General features: G+C 38.7%; 1 protein-coding gene across 5 annotated transcripts in view; it reads left to right on the forward strand.

The window, feature by feature from the left end:
* Positions 1-1,452: 1,452 nt before the first annotated feature.
* The window catches only part of PPP1R13B (protein phosphatase 1 regulatory subunit 13B), a 69,756-nt gene continuing 44,073 nt past the window's right edge, over positions 1,453-27,135 (forward strand). For 4 of the 5 annotated variants that reach the window (XM_066321683.1, XM_066321687.1, XM_066321684.1 and 1 more), the window contains exons 1-2: positions 15,063-15,299; positions 26,986-27,133. In XM_066321683.1, coding sequence (XP_066177780.1) covers positions 15,174-15,299; positions 26,986-27,133 — 274 coding nt within the window. In that variant the 5' untranslated portion in view covers positions 15,063-15,173. Of the gene's footprint in view, positions 1,764-15,062; positions 15,300-26,985; positions 27,134-27,135 lie in introns of those variants that run through there. The other variant, XM_066321685.1, reaches the window with a different exon arrangement.

The following is a 27,135-nucleotide window of genomic DNA, read 5'->3' on the forward strand; positions in this document are numbered from 1 at the left end:
TCAAGTCAGCTTAGTTGCAGGGTTAATACTCTTCTGAGTAGATCTCGGAGTTCTCTGTGGGGTTTGAAGTACCATAGTCTAACCTATTTCCAAAGCTCTGTGTGTGAGGTGGAATCACGGTCTACAAGAACCTGAGGATGGTATCAGTGTGATTGCCAGCACGTAGTACTCCAACTGGTACTTGCACAATAACTGGTGAAGTACTATCTTGTGATGCTAATAAGTTTTCCTTGTAGGACTCTTTTAGTAAAAGAGGCAGAGGCTTTGACCTGTCACAAAGCTAACACCAGAGCCTGCAAATGCACAGAGGATACACAAATGCTTAAGTGAAATCTTAAGCATGCATATATTAAAAAAAAAATATGCTATTATCTGTTACAGAATCTTACATGAATAGGATATGCTTACCATACAGGCTCATACATTGAGATTATTATGCTATTACCGCTTACCCTCAAGGACTTACACAAACATTATCTAAGCTCCTCAAAATCTTGCCAAGTTAACATTTTTTTTTCCACTCCTAGCTGAGATCTGTCACGGTGTTCTGCAAATAAAGTAACAAAGACTGGAAACCAGCCATTTTCAGAAACAGTTGGAGCACTGGGTAGGTCCATGTATGCTGTAGATTAGGATTTAAGACTCACAGCAATATGAAATTTGTCTACATTGCATGTGTTGCAGTACTAACATATGGTGATGTTTTGACTTCTAGATGAGCTTAGCTTCTTCCAAGCTGTTAAGTTTCATTTTGCTGTTGTAACTCTACAGAATGAGAGACTAGAAAATGAAGGAAACTGAGCCTTACTTTGAAACACGAGACCAGATCTCATGAGTCTGACATCAGGACAAAAATACCTTCCCCTCCTGCTCCTAAGCGGAGTTTTGTACATCAGACAGATTTCACACGGAAGGGACGGTGGAAGTAAGGTGACGCTAGGCATGACGCTATCCAAGGTGTGTTTCGTTAGAGCAGGACAAGCTGTCGGGAAGCGCCCTCAGCTCACAGGCACGGGACACCACCGAGCCCCGTGTCACGCCCAGCTCCCCCCGCACATCCAGCGGGTCGCGGGCAGCCACAGCCGTGGGGCCGGGCCGGGCGGAGCCGCCCCGCATTCCCCGCATTCCGGGGGCAGAGAGCGCCCGGGGCCGCTGCCCCTTCCTCCACCGCCCGGGCCCGGGGGCAATCGGCCGCGGGCAGCCCGCCCAGAGGAGGCGGCGCTGGCCCGGGGGCAGGGCGGCAGAGCGCCGGGAGGAGGAGGCCGGGCGGGGGAGGAGCGGCGTGGCGAGGCTCACGCTGAGCACGGCGCTGCGGGAGCGAGGGGGTCCCGGCGGGGACGGGAGGCGGGCGCGGGTCCCGGTCCCGCATTCCCGGTCCCGCATTCCCGGCCCGGCCCCGGTCACGTGCGGCCCCGGAGCGCCGCCCCGCGCGGCCCCGCCCCGGCGAGGAGGCGGCGGCGGGGGTTAACCCGTGGCGGGGCGGCGCGGGCGGAGCGGAGCAGAGCGGAGCAGGAAGCGCCCGGGGAGGGAGGCGGGAGAGGCGGCCGCGCTCCGGAGCAGGAGGAAGGGGGTTGGGAGCCCGGCCGCCGTCGCCGCCTTCGCCTCTTCCTTCCGCCCGCTGCGCGGAGCCAGGCGCGCGGGAGGCACCTGTCACAGCCGCCAGGGCGAGCGCGGCGTCCTCCGCGGTGAGAGGCGGCGGCGGCAGGAGAGGCCCGGCACAGCTCGGCGGGCCCGGCGCGGAAAAGGCTGCGGAGATGATGCCGGTGAGTGAGAACGGGGAGAGTTCGCGTCGTCGCTCCCCGGCCTGGCGCCGCGCTGCCGGGCGCTGGGACGCCTCGCCTTTTCCTGCGGGGCTGCCGGCGGCGGATAGAGTGCGCGGCGCCGCCGTCATCCCCGGGCCAGCCGGGACGGAGGGCTGCGGGGCTGCGGAGACGTCGGCGGGCTCCGCGCCGGGGGTGGGGCCGCCGGTCAGCGGCGTCCCTGGCTGTGGGGGGACACGACCCTCGGCCCGCGGGGGCTGCGCCGGCCGTGACAGGTCGGCAGCCGCCACCCCCCGGGCTGTGCCGGAGCCCGCCTCACGCCCCGCGGCGGGGAGGCGGGGGTCGTCCCCGGGCCGCTGCCCGCAGCCGAGGCCCGCCGTGAGGCGCGGGGGCTGCGCTGTGTTTGGGTGAGTGGGTGTGCGGGGGGTGTGTCTGTTTGTTTCGGGGATTTACACCCGCAGCCCGGTCCCTCGCCGCCCGGCTTCGGGGAAGGGCTGAACCGTCCCGGGGCAGGCGGCTCCGGCCCTCCTGCCGGGGTCAGGCGAGCGCAGGCGGCAGCGCCGTGTCAGCCTGATCCCTCCTCGGTTCCCGTCACCGCTTTTGTGAAACCGTCGCTTATTTATCGAAGACAGACCCTTTCATTTCCCCACGAGCAACCTTGATTGTCTTCTGTGACAGAATCCCTGTCCGTTTCCTGCCCCCCGCTTCCCTCCCCTGTCGCTGTGGGCTGATGCAGTGGTCAGAAGAGAGTTGTTCCTGATGACTGTTCGTTTTGTGACAAGATCCTCTGGGACGGAGTAATAAACAGTCACATTCCTTTTGTTGATTTCTTTCAAACTCTGTTTGATCTCAAATGTGGCTTCATGAGGTACTCCAATACAAGGGACTATCTCCCATGTTTTCTCTGTTTCCAGTAGAAATTAGCTTTTTATTTACAGTTCCTCTGCAGTGTTTGCAGCCGAAGCACTGCAGCAGAATGTTTCTCTGTGAGAACATTAAAGACATCTTTTACAAGATTTTATTGCTCTAAATTTGCTTCATGACTGAGAGGAGGAAATAAATAGCTCAAACTGGGTGTAAAATTTCAGATTGAAGAGTACAGGTAGTGTTTAAAAGCCAGGTATTATGACAAGCTTTTTAACATCATGTGCAATTTAACTTCCAGCTGCTGGGTGCCAAAATACTGTATTGATACTGATGAGAATTGCAGTGCACTGGGCATGTTAGAAACCAGCAACAAAGTTCACAGAGTTACAGGCTTGTGCCATGAACATATGGATGTTTGCTTGTAAAAACAAAAACAAGGTGACGGCTTCATCTTCCTTCTCAGCCTGGGTTATGCTTTGCATTCATTAAATTCCTATTGAAAACCCAGCATGCCAGTGACATGCTAAGTCAGAACAAATGTATTTGTTTCCCATTACTAACCCACGTGTTGGTTTCAGGTTAATGTCATAACTTGGGTGGTACTGTGATTGACTTCTTAGAAAGTTTCTTTTTACCTATTTGAGTGTTTCTGCCAGTGTCTTGTGTTACCTTCTTGCTTGTTCAAATGTGGTAGTTTGTATTTATTGGAAGGTGGTTGAAGATTCAGACTTTTTACTATGTTTTTGAAACACACTTCAAAGCATTTTTAAATGACAGATGAATTTGAATAAAACAAATTACCTTGCTACAGGGGTAGTAATGTTGCAGATTAGATCTTACTGAGTCCAAGTCCTAAAATAATAAATATTTTACATTTCTAAAGACATTTTAGATGCTATTATGGACAGTCTATCAGTCAGGAATATGGATATTTAAATAAATATGTGTATTTAAATGGACTTGTGACAGTGACCTCAGTCTTTCAGTTTTTCATCCCAACTGGACCACAAGGATGAGAAAAACCCAACTCCAGTTACTGGACTCATCAACATATAATATCCTAATAATGTGGCTGTAGAACCCAACCAAGTGTTTCAGGTTTTTTACTCATTTTTTTGTATTCTGGGAATGGAAAAGTTAGTGATCTGACTTTTTACCTTAGAGAGTTCCTTGACTACATATTCATGGAAGCTTTTTCCCCCCCTAAACCAGTTGAGTTTTTCCTTGGGGGTATTTTGACCTTTGGGTTCTTTTATATAATTAGCAAAAGCATAAAATAGCAAGAGGAGAGATTTTAATACTGCTAAACTTACCTACTTGTTACAACATTTATCACCATAGTTTTGTGTCAACAAATTAAAAGTAAATGTCAACAAACCTGTAGATTCTTGAGATTCACATTTATTAGACTTGAAGTAATTGATTGGGGCAACTTCTGCATTGGTAATTTATTTTTATTTTTATTTTTTTGCATTTTTACAACCATTTTTAAGAGTGAAGTAGTATCTGAAGTCCCTGTTTTTCTCCTTTGGTGTCTGTTGTGATTTTTTTTTTCCCTCCCCTCACATGAGGAACAGTGTTACTTCTCCGAGGCTTTTATAAATTACAGTTTCTTTTGTGAGTGGGATACTTCCCACTCTGTTCTTCAGCATCCTTTTCTTTCAACGATTTTATTCATTATCCTTTTTAATTTTGCTTACTCTGGTTCTGAAAAATACAGAATAGCTATTCTTGGTCCTGAACACGGTTCAGGATCAGGGCTTGAAGAAGAATTAATGATTTAGACTACAGTTTTCTCACCTGGATTTTTTTCCCTTTGCTTTGCTGACAAGACATATCAATCATAAACCTATTCATGGCCTTCAAGAGATAAGGACTATGTGCATGATGAGCTGATGATGCTACACTGAATATCACCTCTGCTAAGTGGTCCTATGAGTATGCCTTGAATAGAGGGATATTTTTTCACTGAAAGGTAAAGGTTAGTGTTTCTTGCCTTCTTGGAATAAAGTGTGCAAACCTAGAACTATGTGGTTTAGGTTTAAGAGAAAGTTTTATATTTATTTGCAGAATTATTGTGGATATAGTTCCTTTTTCAGCCAGATAATCTATAACCTGATTGGAGGAAGAGTTATGTATATTTTTGTCTATTTGCCCCAGTAGAAAGGCTTTTTTTGGTCATACTTTAGAATTTGTATTTGAAGGAGTGTTAGAAACTTTTCTTTAAATAATGCAATTGATGCTTTTTTTTCCTTGGATGGTAGTTCCAGAATTACCTCTTCTGTCAAGTATTAGCGTTTTCCTTGGGTACAAGGGTGCACATAAGAAAAAAGTCACTTATGAGCACTGTTCTCCCACTTACAAAGAAATACATTGCAATATGGAATTGATGCATTGGAGAAGCGTGTAACACGTTCTTCTTTTTTTGCCTTAATTTTGGCTATAATTCTTTCACAGCATGTGAGGTAACACCACGATAAAAAACTGTGTAGCGTCCATATACCACCAATAAAGTGGCAAGACAGGTGATGTGGGCACTGTGTGAGAAACTGTGATGGATCAAATCTTTGAGAAGGAAGAGTTGGTATTCCATGTTCTCCTAGCAGAGCTTTTCTGGTTTTGCCTTTAACTCATGGATGTCAGTGAGGTTGCAGCCAGTCAGTCACGTTTTTGAAAGCATCCAGGAGGAAGCTTATAGGACTTTGTGTGAGGCTTAAGAGTTGCTGGACACATCTGCCTGTGTATGATCAGGTAGTTGTGATGGTTGTTTTCACAGAAGGGAGAGTGAAAAGTTTCAAGTGTTTAGTGGTTTATTTTTTTTTTCCTAGTTAATTTTGTGAGACACTGCAAGTCTTCCCTGAAGATGGACATAACTAATGCAAGTTTTATGTTAGGCTAGAGACTTTGTATGTAAGCTCCTGACATATGGAGATAAATAATATGACTGATAAAATACAAAGCAAAGATGGGATATCTGCAGGAGTTTTTTCAATTAAGCTGGTGAATTAAGAAAAATTGGGGGTTTGGTAAGCTTTTTAGTTTTTGGTTGGATGGTTGGTGTGTTTGTTTTTGTTTTGGTTTTTTTTTTAATTTAAAAATGAGTATACACTTATCCTGTGTTTGATCTAAAACATTTCCCCAAAAGTCCAAAGTGAGCATTGTTTATTAGATTGCTTATAATTTAAAACCAAAATATTCTTAAATGAGTGTCTCCTGTTCTCTTTCCATGGAAGGTTGCTACTGATGTAATTATACATTGTAGAGGAAGATGTGTTGCTTTAATACCTCTAAATCAATATTATGAATTTTAATTATATTAATATGAGCAATTTTCAGTGATATGGATATAAAATATATTGTGATTAATTCAGAACTGTATAGTTCTCAGAAGTACTGATATCCTTGTTTGCTGAATAAATCTGAACTGACTGTAGAGAATAATTTGCATGTTTATCAGCCATTATTAATGGAGTTATTTATTGCAACAAAGCTTAAAGGCCAGTTCATGTTTTTTTGGATCATGTCACTATTTTTTTAGGTTGACAGAATATGGCCTGTTCTGTGGTAAAAATAAGTTCATCAGCTTCACCATGTCAAGAAAAAGTGCTGTACCCATGCTGGTATGGTAATAGAATATTTAAATATATTTATTAGATATGTGTGGGTTTATTGAAATGTATTAGAATTTTGAGGGAAAGGATGCTCTCTCATATGTTAACATAGATGAATTTGTTGTCCATTGCAGACTTCAGAGAAAATAACTATTTGTTTGTTAACAAAATTCCATTCCACCAGATTGATTTATCTAACGAAGCCAAGTTTCATATGAAATACATTATTTAAGAAACCTTGCTTATTCACATATTTATATTTAGATGCATACAGCTGTGGAGCAGCCCCCATTATGCCAAGAGTTGCCCACAGTCAGAAAAAAGGCGTTGCTTTTTTGTAAAGAATTTGAAGTCTAATGCCTGGTATTAAAATCAGTGCTCATGTTTATTGTCTTTTTAAATGTCCATGGAGGTTAGATAATTTTTTTGTCTTTATAAACTATAGGCATCTTTAAAAATAAAAAAAAATCATTGCTGTGAATGGAGGCTTGAAGAAGGAAACAAATTATTGCCTGATTAGAGGAGTGAGGGGAAGATGTCTTGCTCTCTTTCCCTCATGACTCACTGTTGGAATTTACAAGTCTTATGTGTTTGTCTAAATCAAAAGCTCAGTATTACCATACATTAATTACTAGCACAAGATAGCTCAAAATACTTAACCTCTTAAGTGAATGTGCTAGACTGGGATATAGGAGGTTTCTTCCTGGGTTGGTATCAGATCCCAACAAAGGAAGATTTAATTTTTCTTTTCCTTAAATTGAGAAATTATATTATTGGGTGATCTAAAATACCTTTGAAATCTTTCTGAATTTATGAAGTGTTTTTCTATCAGCCTTGAATCCAGTGTCTCATTTGTTCTTAAATTGTGGTAAGATTTTTATGTAAACAAATATTCTAAGATATGAATTTTAACACTTCAGGCTGGTACATTTTTCTGGGAGTTGGGAAATCTGCCATTATCATCTATTAAACTTGAAAGCATGTAATAATCTTGAATGTGTTAGGCAATTTATCAGTGGAGTGTACTCAATGTTTTGAGGTTCTGGAAGCAATTTTTTTTATGACAGACAATAATAGAATTATATTGTGCAATAATAGACACCATCCTTCAGAAGCAGATTTGTGTGTCAAAGGCAACAATAGTACCTGGAGGACAAAGCATAAATTCTGCAATAGCTCAAAGGACCAGCAAGAATATGAACTGCTTAGTGGAGGAACAAAAAGTGTTTTGAACTTCAAATTTCAGTCACTTTACCTGGGTTTTACATCACCCTGTTATTTTATAAGATCATACTTGGGAGCAAGTCCATGTGCTGTACTGCAGAGCAGGTTTATCACCGTGGTGCAGTAGGATGTTGAAGCAGCTGAATTCCTTTTGGGGCTGAGGTTTCACAATAGGGATGAGCTGGGTTAACCATTTCCTGCAGCTCTGGAAGAGGCTGCTTCCTCTTCCTCCCCAACAAGGGCTGTGAATGGACTGTACTGCTTGTCTCAGCAAACCCATGCAAATGTAAAAACAGCTGTATCCAAAGAACATGGAAAAGATTTATGTACACATGGGTATGTATGTGAGTGTATACATTGTGTGTACACTCACATATATGTGAGTGTATTGCATTGACTGTTGTCTTGTCCGTGATGGTGCAGGAGGGAGCAGATACTGCTTGGCTAAGATTGATAACAGAGAAGGGGGTGGGCAAGTGGAATCTCTCTCTTCAAGTATTTTTGTTTATTCAGTTTAGTTTATTGTGGAGCTCTACCTCAGGCTATGTATTTTGAACAGGTGAGCAGAGCAGTGAGGTGAAACTAAAGTCTCTGCAGTGCAGTAACATTGTTACTTCAGAGATAAGTTATGGTTTCACCAGTTTCCACATCTTTATTGCATACCCAGTAACACTTTACATTTCCTCTGAAATAGGAAAAAGTAAGGGATACTGTTTTTTTGGTAAAGTATGTGGTCTTTGAGGAAATCTTGAGAAACAAATATAAAGTTGGGACCCAAAAAGAAATGGAAAACCAATAATACTTAATTGGCAATTGCTAGTCTGTCATCATTTCTACCCTTCACTTTGCAGTAGTGCATTCCTTCTGATTTCTGACCATTATTTCCTTATTCTCTAGATTCATAGTGTATTCTAGCCTAGTTTTTTGGTAGTGGAAGTACAATTAAGATTTTTGTTTTCGTTTCCAGTTCACCGTTTTGCTTAGCAGCAGAATTCTATTTATGTATGAAGAGTCTGTAGCTATTAAATACTTTATTTAAGGAATTCTAACTTCAGCAGGAAGCAATCTCATCTAAACTTGCATATGTTGCAAACACTATTTAACCCATGTTTCCTTATGTCTAAGTTTGATAAAAGGATTTCAGTGTTCACTTGATTAAACTTCTGTTTATGAATTGAGAATGGAGGAGGAAACTGAGGCTTCAGTTTTGTAGAGGTGAAATGGATGTAACTGCAGGGGTTGCTGAAGTCCTGCATCCCTGCTGCCCCCTCTCTTGTATTGGCTCTCTCTGGTATTTATCTGTTTCTGTGCTGAGCTGTTTGCAAACTCAGCAGGAAGTTGTTTGCCTTTACTTTTTTTTTTCATTCCTTTGTTTCTTTTTTTTCCCCCAGCCAGGATACTTCTCTGCCAGCTGAGCACACTGAAACTGACCCAGTGCAGGGTCAGATAAGCACTGGAACCAGCACAAGAAAAGGCAGAAGTGTGTAGATTGTAGGAAGGATGTAATCAGTTTTATCAGTTTAGGTTTGGATCTTGCAGCTTGAAACACCTCCATGGTGATGACTGAATATAGAGGGGGAGATGGATTCATACCAAAAACATCTAGGTTTATGTCCAAAATGGCAGAGAAGTATAACTTCCCTGCTTCCTGAAGTCAGAACAAGTAAACAGTGAGTTTCTAAGGTCTCTACTAGGCTAATCTAGGAGAGTCTCTCCAGTCCCCAATCCCATGCTCATAAGCCAAGTGCATTGACTAGCATCTGAATTAACTCTGTGTTCTAATCTCTTGGGAGCCAGTTGGATGCTGGGAGATGAGTAAGCCTTGTTCTCCTTAAATCCAGAATGTGTCTGTCCAGACTACTAAGGTGAATAGCTGAGAATTGTGGAGAGTTCCTGTATTAGATGAAAAAAGTAGACAGAGCTGCATTAACATGTGGAGAAAAGTGTTGCCTGCATTTCTCTCTGGTGTTTAAAGTGAAAGAAACAGAGTGGTTTGAGACTGGCAAGGTTTACCACAGCCATTAAGTATAGGCTGAGCTGAGTAATTTTTTTGTTTTGTTTCTCTAAGAAGCTGGGTAAAGTCTTAGTTTATAGTAACAGGTACAGTTTAAGTTGAGGAGACATACTTTGAATGCATTTTTGCATGAGAAAATCCTTTTCTAATCCTGTTTCCTAATGCAATTTGTCTAATTTATGTTTCAAGACCATGCTGCACCTGTTGGTAACCTGCTGCTCTGCAGGTGATAATTTCAACATACTAATGGTACTTTCAACATACTTCAACTTTTTTTTTTTTTCTTTCCTCCTCCTCCTCCCTCCATGCTTACTAGTTTATAAACAAACATGCTTCACAAAGCCTATCTGACTATTTTCTGAAATCTTAATCAGGGTGGTGGTCAAAATCTGTCCTGAATTTATTCTACCTAGGCACAGGGTTTTTCAAATTACTTAAATCCCAAACATTGTCATAATATGTCTTTAATAAATGTTTCTGATATCTCAATCACTTCCTTTGAAAAGATGAAATATAAGGAGAGGATACTTTCACATTGTTATGGTATAATTGATGTCTGTAAAATGATTGGCAGTGTGTTAGTGTTTTCTAGAGAGAATAATGTGATAGCCAGAGTATAAACCATGGCATGGCATGGACAGCATAGGAAACTAGAATCCCTAACAAGTTTAAACAGTTCAACCAGTGGTTATTTGACTGAAACTGTTACCCACTGACAGCTTAACTAACTTGTTTGGGCATCTGAGAAATCATCTATGAAGCCGTTGCTTACAAATCCTGCAAGATAATTTTTATACTACATGGGTATGTTAGATACCTTATTCAAATATGTATGTCAAAGTAGTCAAACCAGGTTCTTAATGTTAAAGTTGCTATTCAGATCTATCCACAGAGAAGTGGTTAGATTTTATTGCTGTGTATTTAAAATGCAGGTTCTTGGAACTGAAATTTTGAATGATTTTTCAGGCTAGTGAATGGGTTAATTACTATTCAGGCACCAAAGAGTTGGACTGTAGGTATCCTTTGGGAGATGACTGAGTTCTTGAAACTGTGTCTTGTAAAAATAAACTATGAAATTCTTCTCTGTGTGCAGCTTCATCTCTGCAGGCAGCTCTGAATGTCTCAGCATGCCTTATGCTTAATTTCCTAATGTATTGTTTTATTGTCTCAAGTCATCTAAGTTTCAGTCAATTTTATCTGCAAGTCTGAATCACATAATTCAGATTGTGGAAAAAAGATCTGTGATGGCTGACCTCCTTTACACTTCTAAATCATGTCAGGATCAATGCAATTATTTTAAAACCATATCACATGGATTTGAGTCTATTCTAGCCCATGCCACTTGGAAATCTTTTCAGTCCTTTTTCTGAATAGTTTTTTTGATGTACTAACAGTATGGTGTGGCTGTCATTTTTTTGTTATTTATCGACACTTCAGCAAGGGCTTGTTGGATATGGGAAGGTGCTATACATCTCCAAGCTTTACACTCAAACAAATAAATTTCTAGCCTTGTTTGCAGTGCTCTCTTCCTGCCAAATTCTTGACTGCAGTACTTTATTTTTACCTTTCCCCCCCACCCCAGATGGTGAAGACCAATAGTATTTGTTTTTGTCAAAGTGATAGGAGATAAAGTGATGAAGGAGGTTTAAATCAGTTTAAATTATGAATTAGAAACTGTTCTGTTTACCCCAGTGTGATTTTGAAATCCAATTCAATATTTACATTGGAATAATTTAATTTATATATTTTTATATATAAATTTATACATTTTTAGCTAAATATAAAGTACTTTTGATCTGGATCCGCTTTCATATGTACCAATCTTTATAATATTTCAATAGAGGAATTTTTGTGTTTATGGTTCAAAATTATAACCTGAAAAAGCACTTTAAGGGACATAAAAGACACTAAATCAGAGAATTTACTGTACAGTGTTTCTAATATGGTATTTTTGTGTTTCTGGATGTTTTATAACATTCAACCTGACAAATCTTTGTGATTTGAGTCTTCAAGGCATTACTGGATTACCCCCATTTGCTGCTGCTCCCTTCCCCCAGCCATCTGAAGCTACCAAATACTGTTCAGTTCTCTCTCTCTGAGTTCTGAGGAACTGAGAAGCTTTTACACAAAATTACAAGTAAGCTTGATCTGGACCGTGCATGTTGTTGCCCTTATCTTTTCTGAGCAGGAAAAAGCTTTTGGTCAGCTTTTTCTTACGATCTCTCCAATGATTTAGAAAATTTTCAAGCACTGAGGTTTCAACAGCCTGTTTTTTCTTCCAGTGCTCAGGGATAAGTGTTCTGATGTGTCTGAATTTGTCTTTTCCCCCCTCACCTAAAGTGGGTGCCAAAGTCTTTCAGTGATTCTTCTTGTTAAGTAATATGCTGTTTCATGTGAGACAGGATGTGTTCAAATATGTGAAAGAAAGCAAAAATGTGGATGTTGTCATGTAGATCTGTATGTTTTTATATATTAGTGTTTGTAGTCATAGTGGAATAAACAGTCTGGTTTCCTGTGGGCTTAGGGGTACCACTGTGTTTCTAACATCTTTTGGAGAGCAGATTGTGAAATGCCTTCCATACACTCCAGCCTCATATGGGAAAAAGGAAACATGCTCCCCAAAACTCATTTTCTGTGTAGGTTATTGAGTGTGCAGTTGTTAATGTAATGGAGCATCTTGCTTTTAGCTCAGTGCAATAGGTTTAAGAAATGCATAAACTTGGTTGTCAGTTTACTTAAATGGAAGTGATATGTGAACCTAGATACGTGACTCATTAAGTGTTATTAATTTATAATCATCTGTGAAAATATTGATTTTGTTGTTAATGTTGATGGGGTTTTGTTTTTCTGTTTGCTTGTTTTACTTTTCCCAGTATGATCAATGGATTTTTGATTGATCTTTCTGTAGAAACAGAAAGAGTATACATAGCAAAAACCCCAAGGTGTTTGGGTTTTTAAATCTTGGATGCAAATTATAAGAAGATAATTTTCATCCGGACATAATATTAAGGTGTCTGTTTAGATTAATTTTCCACAGATGTGGAAAATCTTACCTTAGAGAGCCTCTGTGCAATCATGCATATTTGGAGCTAAACATGATTAAATAAATTGTACATTTGCACATTCTGCATTTATATTATGGCTTATATGGCAAGAGAGAAGTGACAGTAGTGAAAGAGTAAAATAGGCTGGCAAAGTGAAATAAAGCTATTAAAACAAGTAAGGCTTAATTTAAAGTTACTGCTACCTTGCATGCGGTATGGTGTTACATTCTTTCTGAACTCTTTTTCTTATTGTTCATTACTTCTCTGAATATTCTTAGCTGCTCACATCTATCAGTTTTCATCTCTAGCTTTATTTTCAGTAGTTTTCCATTTTGTGTAGACGTTTGATGCAAAGTTGTATACATTTTAGAGAATTAGACGTTTGAATTTTCCTTTATATCTTTTTTTCCTACGTCATTCCATGTAGCTTTCAGAGATCACATGTCTTCATATTAAAGTCCTTTAGGGGGATCACAAGCTGCAATTACTTTCCTACGGACTGATTTACTGTTTTACATAATCTGCAGGTGTATAACTTTGCTGCATATAAGCTTTGTCATACAGAGCAATACTACTTGGATCTTACGTGGGATTTTTTTGCCTTTAATGTAGGAGAATATCTGATGTTAGTGAAATAGTGCATGTATCTTACCTCCTTCATTTAGAACATTCAAAACTTCTTGAAATTTTAGTGAGGAAAATCCCCTTCTTTCTTTAGCTTAGGCTTTTGAGGCTGATACTTTAAGCAACCAGAGACTGGTATTCTTATCTCTCTACATATACCCTAGATTTGTATTTACCTGTCTGACAGTAATAGTTCTAAAGCAGCCAAATGCCTGCAGTGGATCAGGTACTCAGTGTGGAGATGATACTTTCATAGAACATAAGGGGCTATCCTGTGTTTGTATTGGTTTTATTATTTATCTGATTTAACAAATTACACACAGATGTTTTCAATTATTTCAGGAGGGATGACAGGATGAAAGGGAAATTCAGTGACACGTTTATTTTAGTTCTTATTATTATTTTGAAAAAACCCAATTATCCAATAGATATCACAGGCTTTAGTGTTTGACCTTCCCGTATACTGCTGGTCTGGATGTCTGTCTTGCCTTCCTAAGTAAGGCTTTTATAAGTTTGGGGGGCAGTTTAGAAAAAATCAGACTATAACCATAGTTGAAAGAGCGGCATAATATGTGTTAAAACAGGCCCAGCTTTTCCTCTCAAATATTTATTCATGTGATAGTTTGTTTTTCTGGCAGATCAAGATACAATCTGGTTTTGGAGAACAACCAGATTAGGTTTTTTCCATCCTTCCTAAAGCAAAACAACCCTTCCCTTTTAAGAAATAACCTTGAGTTTCTCATTTATTTTAAATGTTCTTAGTTGCTAACAGGTTAATTTTTTTTAAGTTGCAGCGTTTTAAACATCTGACACCATTCTACCAGTGATATTCTCAATAAATCTCTCAACATGATACATGTTTGCTGAGCAGGAAGGAAGAATACTGCATAGGGTCAGAATGTTTTTCTTAGTGACAAAATGCATTATGGGAGGACAGTACTGATTCTGAATGTTGAAGCACTTTATTTAAAGTATCTCATTAGCTTTGTGTGCTCTGCAGCCGCTGGTAGGGAAGAGTAAAGTAAAAATGCTGTGGCTCACAAGCGAAGTTGAGAGTTGCATACTTTCCTGTTCTTGCAGTTCATGTGTCAGGTGTTACTCGGAGCATGGCTCATAGCTCGGAGGGAGGTGGGTTATCTGGTTCTGCTGATCCTTCCAGCGTGGGTTGGTTTGCTTGGGTTTGGTTTTGTTCTGTTTTTTACCCTTAGGTCCTCCTTTCTCCATTTGCTCTAGGAAGGAAATGGATCAGGCTGGAGAATTATGCTGTCTTCCTGCAGTTGTAGAGTAAGGACTAAATGCACTGTTGGTGCCATTGCTCTGCCTGTTCCCAATGCCCAATCCTGTATAGTGTTGACAGGAAAGATGATAAACATTTGCTGTCCCTTGACATGGCAAGACAGTCAGAAACATTGTTTACAGTTTATGTTCTCTGCTGCCTGAATTATGTCCTGCAAAAAGACACACTTTGCCAAGAATGGGATAGTGCTTGAACTACAGTATTTTTAGGCATAAATATATGGTGATGTTGTTTTTAAGCTGGTTGTTCCATTTAAAACATTTTCTAATTTAAGAAAATGTATAATGGAAATGTCATTTGACAATTGCTAGGATCATTTGCTCGTCTGCTTCTGTCATTGCCGTCTTCAACAGGAAAATCCCTTGTGTCTTTTGAGACAGTCAGATCCTTACATGTAAATTTATTTAATATAAATACTTAATGTTTATCATCATTATGATAGCAAAAAAGACTACTGTTGCACAATGAGAGGATAGCAGAACTCCCTTACTGCAACCTTGCCTAATTAGGTGAAACTTGACCTAGCCTATCTTGTTCCTGTCACAACTGTGGCCTGTCTTGTTTCTTTAGAACATCTTATCACTGCTCGTCATTACTGCCTTAATTCGTGTGCCAGTAGACCAAAAATACTCCATTTAAGTAGTTTTTCACTGCAGTTCTTGCACAGATACTGGGATTAGGTTTTAGCTTTACACCATATTTTTATATTCACTGCTATTTACAACTGTTCATATGAAGAATATTTTAAGGATGGTTCTTCAGAATATTGTAAAAACATCAAAAGGGAAATCTTGGCTGCCGAAAAAGACTGGACGTACCTCTAAACAGTGGACCAAGGACAGAATTATAAAAAAGAAGGTGGGACAGCTTTAGGTATTGTTTATTTGCTGTAATCTTAAACGATTTTGGATTTCTTTTTGTAAAACCAAACAGTGTATCTTTCTAATGGATTTGTGTGTGTGTGAGAGAGAGAGATTTTTACTTGAAGATCAGGGATTGTTGCCTTATATGAGTTTCTTTTGTATATAAAATGCCTGAAATTTTTAATTTTACCTTGCATAGCTTGATGTAGTAGTAGTAGTAGTTTTTGATTCAACCAAAGTGGGCTTCTGAGTACAAACCAGTAGCTTTTAATTTTTAAATCTGCCACCTTAAAACTAAAGAAGTGTTTTTGAAAGAGTTCTTCCACTCGTGTGGAAGGAAAATTCTGCTGGCTTGCCTGTTGAATCCCCAAGGATGCATTCACTTTTTGCTTACTATTTTTTACCAAGCCAGGTAACATCTTTATATCTAAGATTGAATGGCTAGTATTCCCTGAAACCAATGCAATAAACAATCAGTATTTTGTTAATACTTCTTACTTAGTGCAAAAAAGGTATGGTAGTGCTTTCTGCATTCATTCTATTGAAAATAAAGAAGAAAACAAAGTGCTGGTTCTGTTTGCAGCACTACATATGATTGTATTGCTATAGATTTTGTAGAAATTGTTCCTTGTTTGTAATATGATAAAATTATGTTTGGTGCTGCAGATCACCTTTATTATTTGACAGAAAGCGTGATCTTTAGTAAAAATACCGTGTTGGTTTGGTTTGTGGTTTAGATTTTTTTGTTTGATGGGGTTTTAATTCATATTTTGTTGAAAGGTTTGTAAAAGAAAAGATACAAGTGCCTGTCTTTGTATCCTATGCTTTTTCAATGAGATGATTTTTAATGCAGTAGGTAGGTCAGGCTTTTCTGGAATTCAGTGGATTTTGGATGACTTTGCTGTAGCTGTTGACAAGGTCGAATAGAAGACTGTAGAAACATCAGCACCTCCCTGTCCTTAACCTTGGCCAAAATATTTTTAATAATTTGAGAACATTCAGTTCTATGCTACAAATTCAATGGGACACCTCTGATGCATGTGGATTGTGAAGATTGTTTTCTTTCAGGAAAATTGACTCCAACCCTCACACTGAGCTTTGCTCTTCAGCTTTGCTGGTGTTGTCAGACTGAGCTTCCTTTCCAAGTAAATTGCAGTGTTGCTAATGTCAACTTGAAAAAAGCTTGAATGGGACTTTGCTCCATGTCCCCACCTGATAAAAGTAAAACACTAATTTTTTTGCCTTTCTTATATGTCATCTGGTTCTCAAGTCTTTGTAGGGGATGTCTTTATTTTTTTGTTTGGAGGTTCAGGGGGTTTTGTGTGTGTATGGTTCCTTCTGGTTTGTGTTTGAGAGTGGCTTTTTTTTTGTTTTTTGTTTTTTTTTGTTGTTTTTTTTTTTTTTTTTTTTTTTTTTTGCATTTGTGCGTAGTTGTTTCGTTTGGCTGAGGGGTTTTTTTTAAACCTTTCATTTTAGTGAACGCAACCTTTTTTTTTTTTTTTCCCCCCTGACTGGGAAGATGAGATTATTATGTAATAAAAGGATCTCTGAAGCTGAGTCATCTTGCATTCATTTAGTTTTGGTTTTAATTTATTGCCAGTTCACCCGTGTGTACTGTGAATTTTACAGCACTACGGTTGTGTTGTTCTTCAGCCACATCTTCCTTAATGATTTGGAGAATTAAATATTTAGGAGTATTTTTAACACGTTATTCATATCTCATCAGTTGATGAAATGGAATGGGCAGTTTATACTTCAGGACTGTTTTAGCAAGCCTCTGATGCATTTGAGGTGTGGCATACTGGTTACCCTGTCAGATATGAAAGACTTAGACCTCTGAACATTAGAACTATGTGGTGGTTGGCATGTTGTACAGTGAGATGCAGTTGAAGTGTCGCAGTGGTTCCTCTCTCCTTTTCCCTGGGTGCTGTGAGGCCACACCTGACTTTGTACTGGAGGTCCCCACATAGTGCTGAACTAATTGGTTTGGAGAACCCTGACTTGAAGAAGTGAAGAGTAGTAGAACTGTGAGCATCATGTTCATATTTTATTGAGCAGAGCTGGTGGAGTTTATGGACGATTGGAAAATCACTACACAAGTGCACCCGTGTTTTTATCTGGAGACTTGCTGTCCTCCAACCTTCTGACTTCCTGTGAGTTAGTAGTGTTTTGTGCATTTGCAAATGCAGCAACTGCGGCAGTTTTCTGAGAGTTTAGTAAGAATCCATTATTTAAGGAATTTCCATATTTATGGGTCTTAGCCCAGCTGTCACAAAGGATTTTGAAAGTTGATATTGACTAGTTTCTTAAATAGATTAGAATTTTTTAAACTTTTTTTTTAACTTTTTAATTATTAGCACAAAATTTTGACAGCTGATTTTTATTGGTTTATTTCAAGGTACTTTAGATAAATCTCATTGAAATTAGGCAGGTAGTACTAGATGAGGTTTGTCATTCGAAGATTCACAGAAAATAAATATTCCAGAATATAAAGAATGGTATCCTTAATGAAGACAGCAAGTATTAAAAAAACAAATCTGGAACTTCTTCAGAGCTGCTTGATTTGATGATCAGTATTCTGCTCCTGCTAAGACCCATTTGCAGCAATCCTATAAGAAGTCATATAATGGTAATTTGCCACGTGAGAACTTACGCATTGAGTTGTCACAATGTAAGCATCAACTGATTAGAGCAGAAAAGTCTTTCAAGAAGGGTCTCCAGCTTCCACCTTTTAATAATATAATTGTAAATATCATGAAAGATAGCGTATGACCCACTGTCTTTTAAACAATGAAAGAAAGCAAAATTTCAGAGCCTTGTTTTGGGAAGAATAAAAGTCTCTTGATTTTTAATCTGTGTTGCCTGATGGAGAAATGTGCTCAGCAAGAACTTGCCAGTCTACCTAGAATTATCCCTGTGTTCCAAAGTCTCTTACGTGGTAAGCGGTGTTTTCACAGGCCTTTGGTAGAATTGTTTGCGTCACGAAGCAACAACAAGATCTCTTGCTGTTTCTCCAGATGTAGCAATTTAGGAATCAAGCCAAAAGATAATATGATGGAGGGATGTTGAACTCATTCTGTAGCAAGTGCCAAGTTATATTTTCCACTAGAAACATCACAAGAGGCATGTTTTATAGATTTCTGTAACTTCAGGCTGTGTTGCTTTAGCTGATGATGATAAATATTGCACTTGGACAGTTACTCTTCTAAAATAGCAGTTTTGTATGTAATGCAATCCTTTTGGGTTTTGGTTTTTTTTTTTTTTTTTGTTTCTCCCTTTTAAGCTATACTCAGTTTTCCCTGCTGTAGCAACAAGTTTACTGCCCAACTTTTAAATTTTATCTAAATCTCAGCTCTTGCTTGATTTTAGCAGAACTGTCTGAATCTAAAACAAGGCATTTCAATGTTTCTACAAATAACAAACAGCTTCCCTAAAGATAGTGCCTGGAGATCTGGCAGTGGTTCACTCCCATGGAGTGACTCTGACTTCTTCTATAGCAAAATGTAGTCTAAAATCTGCTATAAGATTATAATGTCTAAATTATGTCACTCTTCTGTCCTAGGCAGATTATAGAAACTTAACATTTGTTTGACCAGTTGTTTTTTTAGCCCTGTTGATATCTTGCTTCTCACAGCCTGTAGTCTGTGGGTTGTTTTTCTTGTTTATACAATTGAACTCTTAGTTGCTATTGTTTTCATTAGGTATTGTTTTTCTAGAGCTCTGGAAGTCTTTCAGATAACTGCTGCGTACCTTTCATTTAACAGTTGGTGGATCAGTCTTGCTGATAGTCGCTGTTTCCTTCCTTTAGCAAAAATGCTGGCTTTATTTCCCTGCACTACTGAAACCTGCCACTGCAGGAGTGAGTGCCTTCAGATTCCAGATCTACAATGATGCTGTAGCTCTTTTTCTGTAAAAGAAAAGAAAGTGTTGTAAACTTTTCCTCAGCAAATAAGTACCAGGTAGGTGTAGCTTCTTGAAATAGCCTGAGTCCTGTTGAACACCTGCTGTCACATATGACAGCTCATGAAAGGGGGGGGGGGAAGGGCAGCAATCCTGGAAGTCCTGACAGGAAATCTCTGGGATTCTGTTAGTTCTTTAAGCCATCACTACATATATGCCTTAAACAAGATATCCCTACATTTTTATAAGATTTTCTTTTGAATCTATACTACTGCGTTTCTATAAGACGAGTTAAATATTTAATCAAAATTATTCCTGTGTTTCAGTAAGAGAAGTAATTTTATGCACAGCTGTTGTCTTGACAAGTTCCTGGTTGTGCTTTCTGTGGGTAGGTTATCAAGTGCAGAGCATGGTGAAGGTGAATCTCAATATGGATCAATATATTTTTTTTTAGTGCTTGCAAAATAACAAGTTAATGTAATAAGCTGATGAGCTGATGCAAAAAAAAAGGAAAAAGCTTTTGTGAGATACGTATGTTGAAGTACATTTAGGCAACATGAAAGTTTCAGATTGGGTCAAAATCAAAGATGTTGACCATAGATAATATGACCTTGTTCATATTTTTGAGTAACCTCATGAATGCTTGAGTTTACCAGTAGTAAAATTTAAGGGTTTAATGTTTCTTAGTAACCTGTAGCTGAATACTTCACATTTTTAGCATCTGAGATTCACTCCCAGTTTTGTGGATTCTTTTGCAGGCCATATGGAGGCAGTTGGCTTCAAAACTGAAAATGTAGTAAGAAACTATTAGTTTCATAAGTCTACATTTTGGCAGAAAATTTTGCTCATTTTTGTATTCTGTGCAAACTGAAGTCTGTTGGTTGCACTGCCTTTGTGAATTTTACTAATACAGTCAAATTATCACTGGGCTTTAAATTTTGTCCTAAACTCAAAAGTTTATACAGCTTGAGTGTGAGTAGGATGTGAGGAAAGCAGTTTAGAAATATGGAAATTGATTGCAGTAATTTCTCACCCCATATATGGGGAATGGGAGCAAGAAGATATTAGAGGAAATAAGTCTTCTGCTGAAAACTACAGTAATTGATAATTAATTTGCTGTATGTCCTGATGCTTTAATTTGAATTCAGACTCATAAGCATACTCCAAGAAATTCTTCAACAGATTTATTTTTTAAAATAACAGTTTCATTCTGAAGATAAATAATTATTGGAAAAAGCATGCTGGTGGATAACTTGTTGATTAGATGGATTTTAAGTGTTTCTTGTTAATAGAGGGAAGAGAAATTGTTTGATCTTACTACTGTTTTTCTAGGGTTTGCACCTAGAACAGACAGACATTTATTTGGGATTTTTTCTTCTGAAATCTCAATGGTACAAAGAAATACTTGTGACTTGAGTCAAGAAAGGATCTTTAGATGCCTTTAATTCAAACAGCTCTGTGGTTATAATTACATAGTCTATGGGTTTTTTTAATGTAATTGCTTAAAGTTTTACCTAATTAAGTCTGTAATCATAAAAAGGGGCTGTGTTCCTACTGCAACAAAAATTAAAACTCTGCTTTAATGCTTGAAATGTACAACTACAATTTCTACAGCTGTAGCTGATGGAAGTTTTATATAATAGCATGAATTCCTGGCATGCAAACCTGCATGAGATAATTGATAACATGTAACTTTTTCTGATCATTCTATGTGCAAAGTTGTGTATATTAATGTGTGTCATCACCAAAGGGATGATTTTTTACATTTTTACACTTTGCTTGCCTCTCATTCTGTAATTTTTCTAGTAGCTGAAATCATTAGTCTTACTCAAAGTTCATACTTGATTGATGGGACTATCACATTTCAGCAAGATATGGGTTTGGAATGTCTAGTTAAAACTCTACTGTAGTAGCACCTTGAATATAGCAAACTCCTGGGCCTCCCAAGTTAGCAAAATAAAAGACTGAGGTCTCTACTTTTCTAGAGTGATTCACTTTGAACAAGTCTTGTCTTTGCTGACTGTTCTCATCTTGGAGTTGTAGGCACTGCAAAAAGCTCTGAAATTGCAAAGCATTGCAAGATCATGAATGAATGTATTGGAACTCTTCGTTGGGGAAAATGCATGGTGAGAAGATAATGCCTTCCAGTTCCTGTGAAACAGAAGGATTGAAGTTGGCAGTCCTATGAGAAATTGTTTTGTACTTTAGGTTCACTGTGTGTCAGCCTTGTATTTGAAATGTCTGTTCCGTGATCTGCTTGAAGAGAAGGGTTTTTTTCTTGTTCATCTATGCAGTGAAATTTCTAGGCTGGTTTAAAGACCAAAAACAGGCAAAGGGAGAGTCTTGTATGACTAAACAGTAGTATGTGACTTTAGCCATATTAAATATCCAGTATGTTTTTCTTAAATTGCAGTCATATGTTTGATAATTCTTAAATTGACAAAATTTTTTAAAAAAATTCTCTATTCATCCACTCTACCTTTAATATCATGTAGGCATTCTAAATTCGGGTAATAAGAGCAATGGATAGCACAAAAAGAAAAATTCATTGTTTTCATTTTTTTGGAATGCAGGGATGTTTTTCCTGAACCTTTGGTTCTCTGCTGGAGTGATCTTGCTTCTAAACTTCCCTATATGTATCTTTCTTTTTTAAATTATAGACATAAAATTGCATGCAGAAAAAGTAATAATCTTCAGATCAGTTTTTGCTGGGGACTCTGGGTTTGTTTGGAAACATGGAGTTTGGCTGAAAAATGTTTATACAGAAAATAAAAAGCCCACTGAATAGTTTGCCATCCTCATCCACAGAACTCACTTCCTTTTTTTGTAGTAGTATACATCAATATTAGTGTAAGAAAATAATCTTAAACTTGTTTTCAATTCTAATGTTTCAGTGTGTCCTGAAATAGCACTTGTCTGGTTCTTTTCTGACAGCTTAAATACCTCCATTTGGTGTGAGTAGGATATAAGGAAATGCCTACTTGTATGGACTTTGTTGTTGTTTTTACAATAAACATTATCAGCTGCCTTAGTAAATTAGCTTGGGCAAAAGGCAATGGAGGTGTGGGTGTACAATTTATTTCTTCTCAAGCTGCAGTGTTTTGGGTCTCAGTAGCATGAGGTAATAATAATTTTGGGGGAGAAAAATTAGAGGATTTACTTAACTCTATACTTTTTTAATTCACTGTCTGAAGATGAAAAAAAGGTTGGGTTTTTTTGGGGTAAGATTATAGAAAAATGGTGAGGCAAAGACTGCGTTCAACAGTTGAAATTTTGGCTTTCTAGACCGTATCTTAACTAAGAATCAACATGCTACATCAGCACGTTGGGGTGGTGGTGTAGTTTTATCCCTGTCATACAGTACAGTGTCCAGTAATTGAAGTCTGTACAAGGGGAGTGTAACTTAAACAGCAGAACACAAGTAGTGAGGTCAAGGTGGATTCTAGGACAGCTGGACCAAGCTCATTTAGAACAAAGGCCATCAGACCCATTTGAAAGATTATTTGTTTCTCTATAGTTGTGTGTGAGGTATTTAGTTGTGACTAGTGGGATCTCTGCTGTGGCAGACAAGTTGAATGCATCTCTGTTGCACAGCTCTTGGAATCTTGGTTAAGGATGAAGAGAGCAATAAACTGGATGGTTACAGAAGTCTAAGGAGACAAAACAATATTTATCACCTCATTGACAGCATTTTCTTATGTATTAATGACTTAGACTTGTGTCTGATATGGTTTTTTTTTAGCCACAACAGCAAAGGAGGATCTCCAAGGAAAATAATGAGGTTGCTTTTGTGGGTGCATGAGACATGGTGATCTACTGGAACCCTGGAGGCTGACCAGGGAGATAACAACCCCGCAGTGAGCAGCACAGAAGAAACCATAAAGCCATAAAACCACCTGTCAATGTTAAGCACATGGAGAGTAGAAACAGATGTAAAGGGCCAAATTGACATAAATTTCTTGATAGAGAGTGAAAAGTGATAAAAGATTGAAAGTGAAGTGAAAAATTGTGCTCATCCAGGTTGACACAAACCTGGGTCAATGCTGTAGGCATGAAGGGTGATTTTAGTTGTGACAGTTGTCATGAGTGAAAAGGCACACCAGTGAAAAGTTGGAAAATGTTTTTTGCAAGTTTGCAAACTGAGAGCATTAGCTGGACCACTTTATGGAAAAATCACCTTTCTCTGTTTTACATACGGTACAGGAAAAGTAGAGATAGATCTGAGACAGAAGACTGAGAAAATGGTTTGTGTCAAAGTTGTCTATACTGCAGCTGAGGGTGATTGGGTACCTGTGTGTTATGATGAATGAAATCTAGGGAATCATTGGAGGAACATGGCTAAGGACTCTGTTACAGCCTTGTATGGGATTGATAGCTAGGCATTCATAAGAGTCAATTGAAGACTGCCAACATTTCAGTTTCCTTAGCAGGAGATCAGGTCTAGATAGATAAAACGGTCATCTGTGTGAGTGATGCCTATTGAAATTTTTGTAGGTGACATTATTCAACAGTGGAAAGAGGTGATATAATAAGCGAGGAAAATGTTCTTGTAGATTTATCCCTGTTTCTACCTCCTTGAGAAACAGCAGGGATGATAAAATATGTCCTTTAAATAATACAGGAAATATGGTTTGAAGAGGGAATGGATGAAGGGAAGAAACCATGCTAAGAGGAATGTATGCAAGTATCAGACAGGGATCTGTTGGACGGAGAAAATTCAGGTAGAATACTCATTCCAGTTCCTAGTAGGAGGTCATCTGTCAGCTGAGAAATGAGATTACAGTCGTTTTGAAGCCAGCTTGGGAGGTTTGCCGTAGTTTATTTGGCATGGAAAAGACCTGAAATATGATGGGATACACTAGAGTTTTCATGAAGGTTAAAAAAAAAAATAAAACAAAGTGAAAAGAAATGAGAATTTGTTTGGAAAGTTGGAATCAAACCATTGGTTTGGTAGCAGGAGCCATAGAGGGGAGTAACAGGTAATCCCACATGTGTGGTGAGAAGGAAGAAGTGTAAGGTTTAGAGCTTGTTTATTATGGGAAAAAAGACATGATTTAGAATCCCTGAAGTGATTTGCTTATGAGTGTTAGTGTTGATCCTGTTGTGTGACATTGTGTTCACTAAAGACTCAGAATTGAGAGATGATCAAAGAAATGCTAAAATGGTTGTGATCACAATTTACAAGATGGGTTTTATTGAGCTGCTCTTATTTAGAAATCAATTTTAAATGAGAAACCAAAGAATTTATCAGTTCTCTTATGTTCTCATATTTGGCTAAGAATGTTGTTTTTCATGTAACTGGTTTACTTCAGTGGGTATACTCGGGTATTTCATATGCATACTTCATTTGCCTTCCTCAGCAGCAAATTTCCAGGCTCCATCAATACCTGCTTGTATTTTATCACCATGTAATACAGCTGATTCTTACTCATTCCCACCACAAAAAAGGACAGGTATGACACTGACTTGAAAATCTAATTAATATTGCCATATATGAATAATGTTCAGTATTTTGAGTCTTCCTGTGTATTTTTCAGGGTATTTGTTTTGCAGCACAGTGTTTCAGTTTTAGTATTACTCAGACAACCTGTTGAAAATAAATCCTTACTTAAGTTTCTTTGAGGAGTGTTGCGCCAATAGTTGGCTGCAGCACTTTGCTTCCTCATCGGTGAGATACCTTTCCCTGGGCTGGAACTGTGACACCCAGCTTTGCAGAAGACAATACTGATGCCCTCTGAGCTAAGGGAGTCAAGTGATGTGATTGAGGTACAGCAAACTTCGTCCTGGTGTTGCCAAGGAGACTGTGAGTTTATGTAGTGCTTGAGATTGGAATTTATGGAGAAGTGACTGAGATAAATAGAATAACTCACACCTATAAGGCTTTTCTTTCTCTTTCAGTCTGTCTGCAGAAGCAGATATATAATCTTTCAATATTCTTTCATACCAAGAAAACAGGTCTTCCGCACAAATGATAATGAGGCGGTAAAGCCAGAGTCTCTTGGTATCCTCAAAAAGTTTCAGAAGTCTGGGTTTTGCTCTGAAATTGCTATCAAGTGCTATGGGGAAACTGCTCGGCATACTGGCACTAGTAACTTGGTTAAACTGGTGTTGTTTAATTTAAATTACTTAATTTACTTACATATTGCACATTCTTTAAATTTAACTGCAGAGGAAAAAAAAAGAGGAAAAAAAAGTGTGTTCTACCTCCCCTGTGGCTAGAAGAACTAGGGGGTTTAAATGGTGGTAAGGAAAATTTTAACTAGACTTTAAGAAACTTCCTCTTGCAACAGGAATCCTGGGTTTCTAGGCTGGATGGCTTAGGGAAGTGGTGGAATTTCCGTCATGAAAGGCTTTTCAGAACAGGTTAGACAAGCATCTCTGCAGAATAGTGCAGGTGTAGTTTATCCTGCCTGAGGCCAAGAGACTGCTTTAGATGACCTCTGAAGGTTTCTTCTAAGCCTGTTGGTTTGCGTCCAGTGTATGTGACTCTTTCTTCTTAAATATGAGGTCAAATTCCGATAGTAGATTCAACATCAGCTGCTTGTTATACAACCGCAGTCGCTGAATACTGAGACCGTGAATCTTCTGTTGGGGAGAAATAATGTTTTGAGCTGTTTACAGTAGGTGATTACAGACATTTTCATTATTATCTGTTGGCTGCATCCTGTAGCTTCCTCAAGCTTGTATTATAGCTTTTACCATGGCTTCCTTTATGCTGCTGTTGGAAAAACTCGGGGGTGAATTCTGATATATTTTCAGTTCTGGTTGACTGCTTCTCGTGTTGAAGTGTAGATACTTGAAAACTTCAGGACACAGCATGCAAACTTGGCAGGCTAAGGGAGAGTAGAAACCTGGACTGAAATAGCCTGGAGGACTGACGAGACTGAGAGCTTGAAGCCTGGCTTTCTTGGAATTTGTCCTGTGTCTATTTCTAAAGTAGACAGACTGCTCTCACTCAGTATCTAGCTGTTATTAATGTCAGTCTCCAGTCTGGCTGATGTATGTGTCCCACAGATAAAAGTATTAGGAATGTTTGTAAGAGTTGCCTATGCAAATTGAAGCACAACTTTTATTTACCAGGAGAGTGCTCATTTAATGAAGAGCTGTTATTAGGTTCAGTATGTGATGCCATATTTTATTTATGGGAAAGATCTGAGTGAACTTTCATTGCAGGCAAAGTTACTAATTTTATTACGTTCTTTAAGGACACTTACTGTTACAGTATTTTTTGCCTTCTAAAACATGGTGTTGTTCTCTCTATTCCATTCACTGTTTACAGAACAGTGTTGACTACAGATGGGAATTAAGGTACAGAGAGAATGTATGAAATTATTCATTTAATTTTAAACAGGAGCTTAGGGTCAGGTATCTTGCAGCATATTTAGTGCATTTTAGGAATACTTGTCTTTGAGTACCTCCTGAAGCTTCTGTTTACTTTGCCAAAGCGTGCATTTATTTTCAACATTTAAATGCTATGATTTCAAGACTCTAACAGAGCTGAAACTTGTTCCTTTCTTCCTAACCTTATTTTTAGACAGAACTAAAGCATTTCAACTCAATCTTTCATTAAAAAAGTTGTCAATTCAATGTACTGTCAAAAAAATTAACACAAAGGACTAAATGTTTGTCAAGTTACACGAGACTGGAAACTACTTTGGAATATGGTAACCAATTGTAGGCATACATTTGCATTAACAGAGGGGAAAAAAATTACCCGTAATTGTATTTTTGTCTCTTATTTTTTTCCAATATTCTGCTACTTCTCTTTTTATTTCTTTCAGATGATATTAACTGTGTTTCTGAGCAACAATGAACAGATTCTGACAGAAGTTCCAATTACACCAGAAACAACCTGCCGTGATGTAGTGGAGTTCTGCAAAGAGCCTGGAGAAGGAAGCTGCCATCTGGCTGAAGTATGGCGTGGAAATGGT

The sequence above is a fragment of the Sylvia atricapilla genome, chromosome 6 (assembly GCF_009819655.1).
Source record: "Sylvia atricapilla isolate bSylAtr1 chromosome 6, bSylAtr1.pri, whole genome shotgun sequence".
Lineage (NCBI taxonomy): Eukaryota > Metazoa > Chordata > Aves > Passeriformes > Sylviidae > Sylvia > Sylvia atricapilla.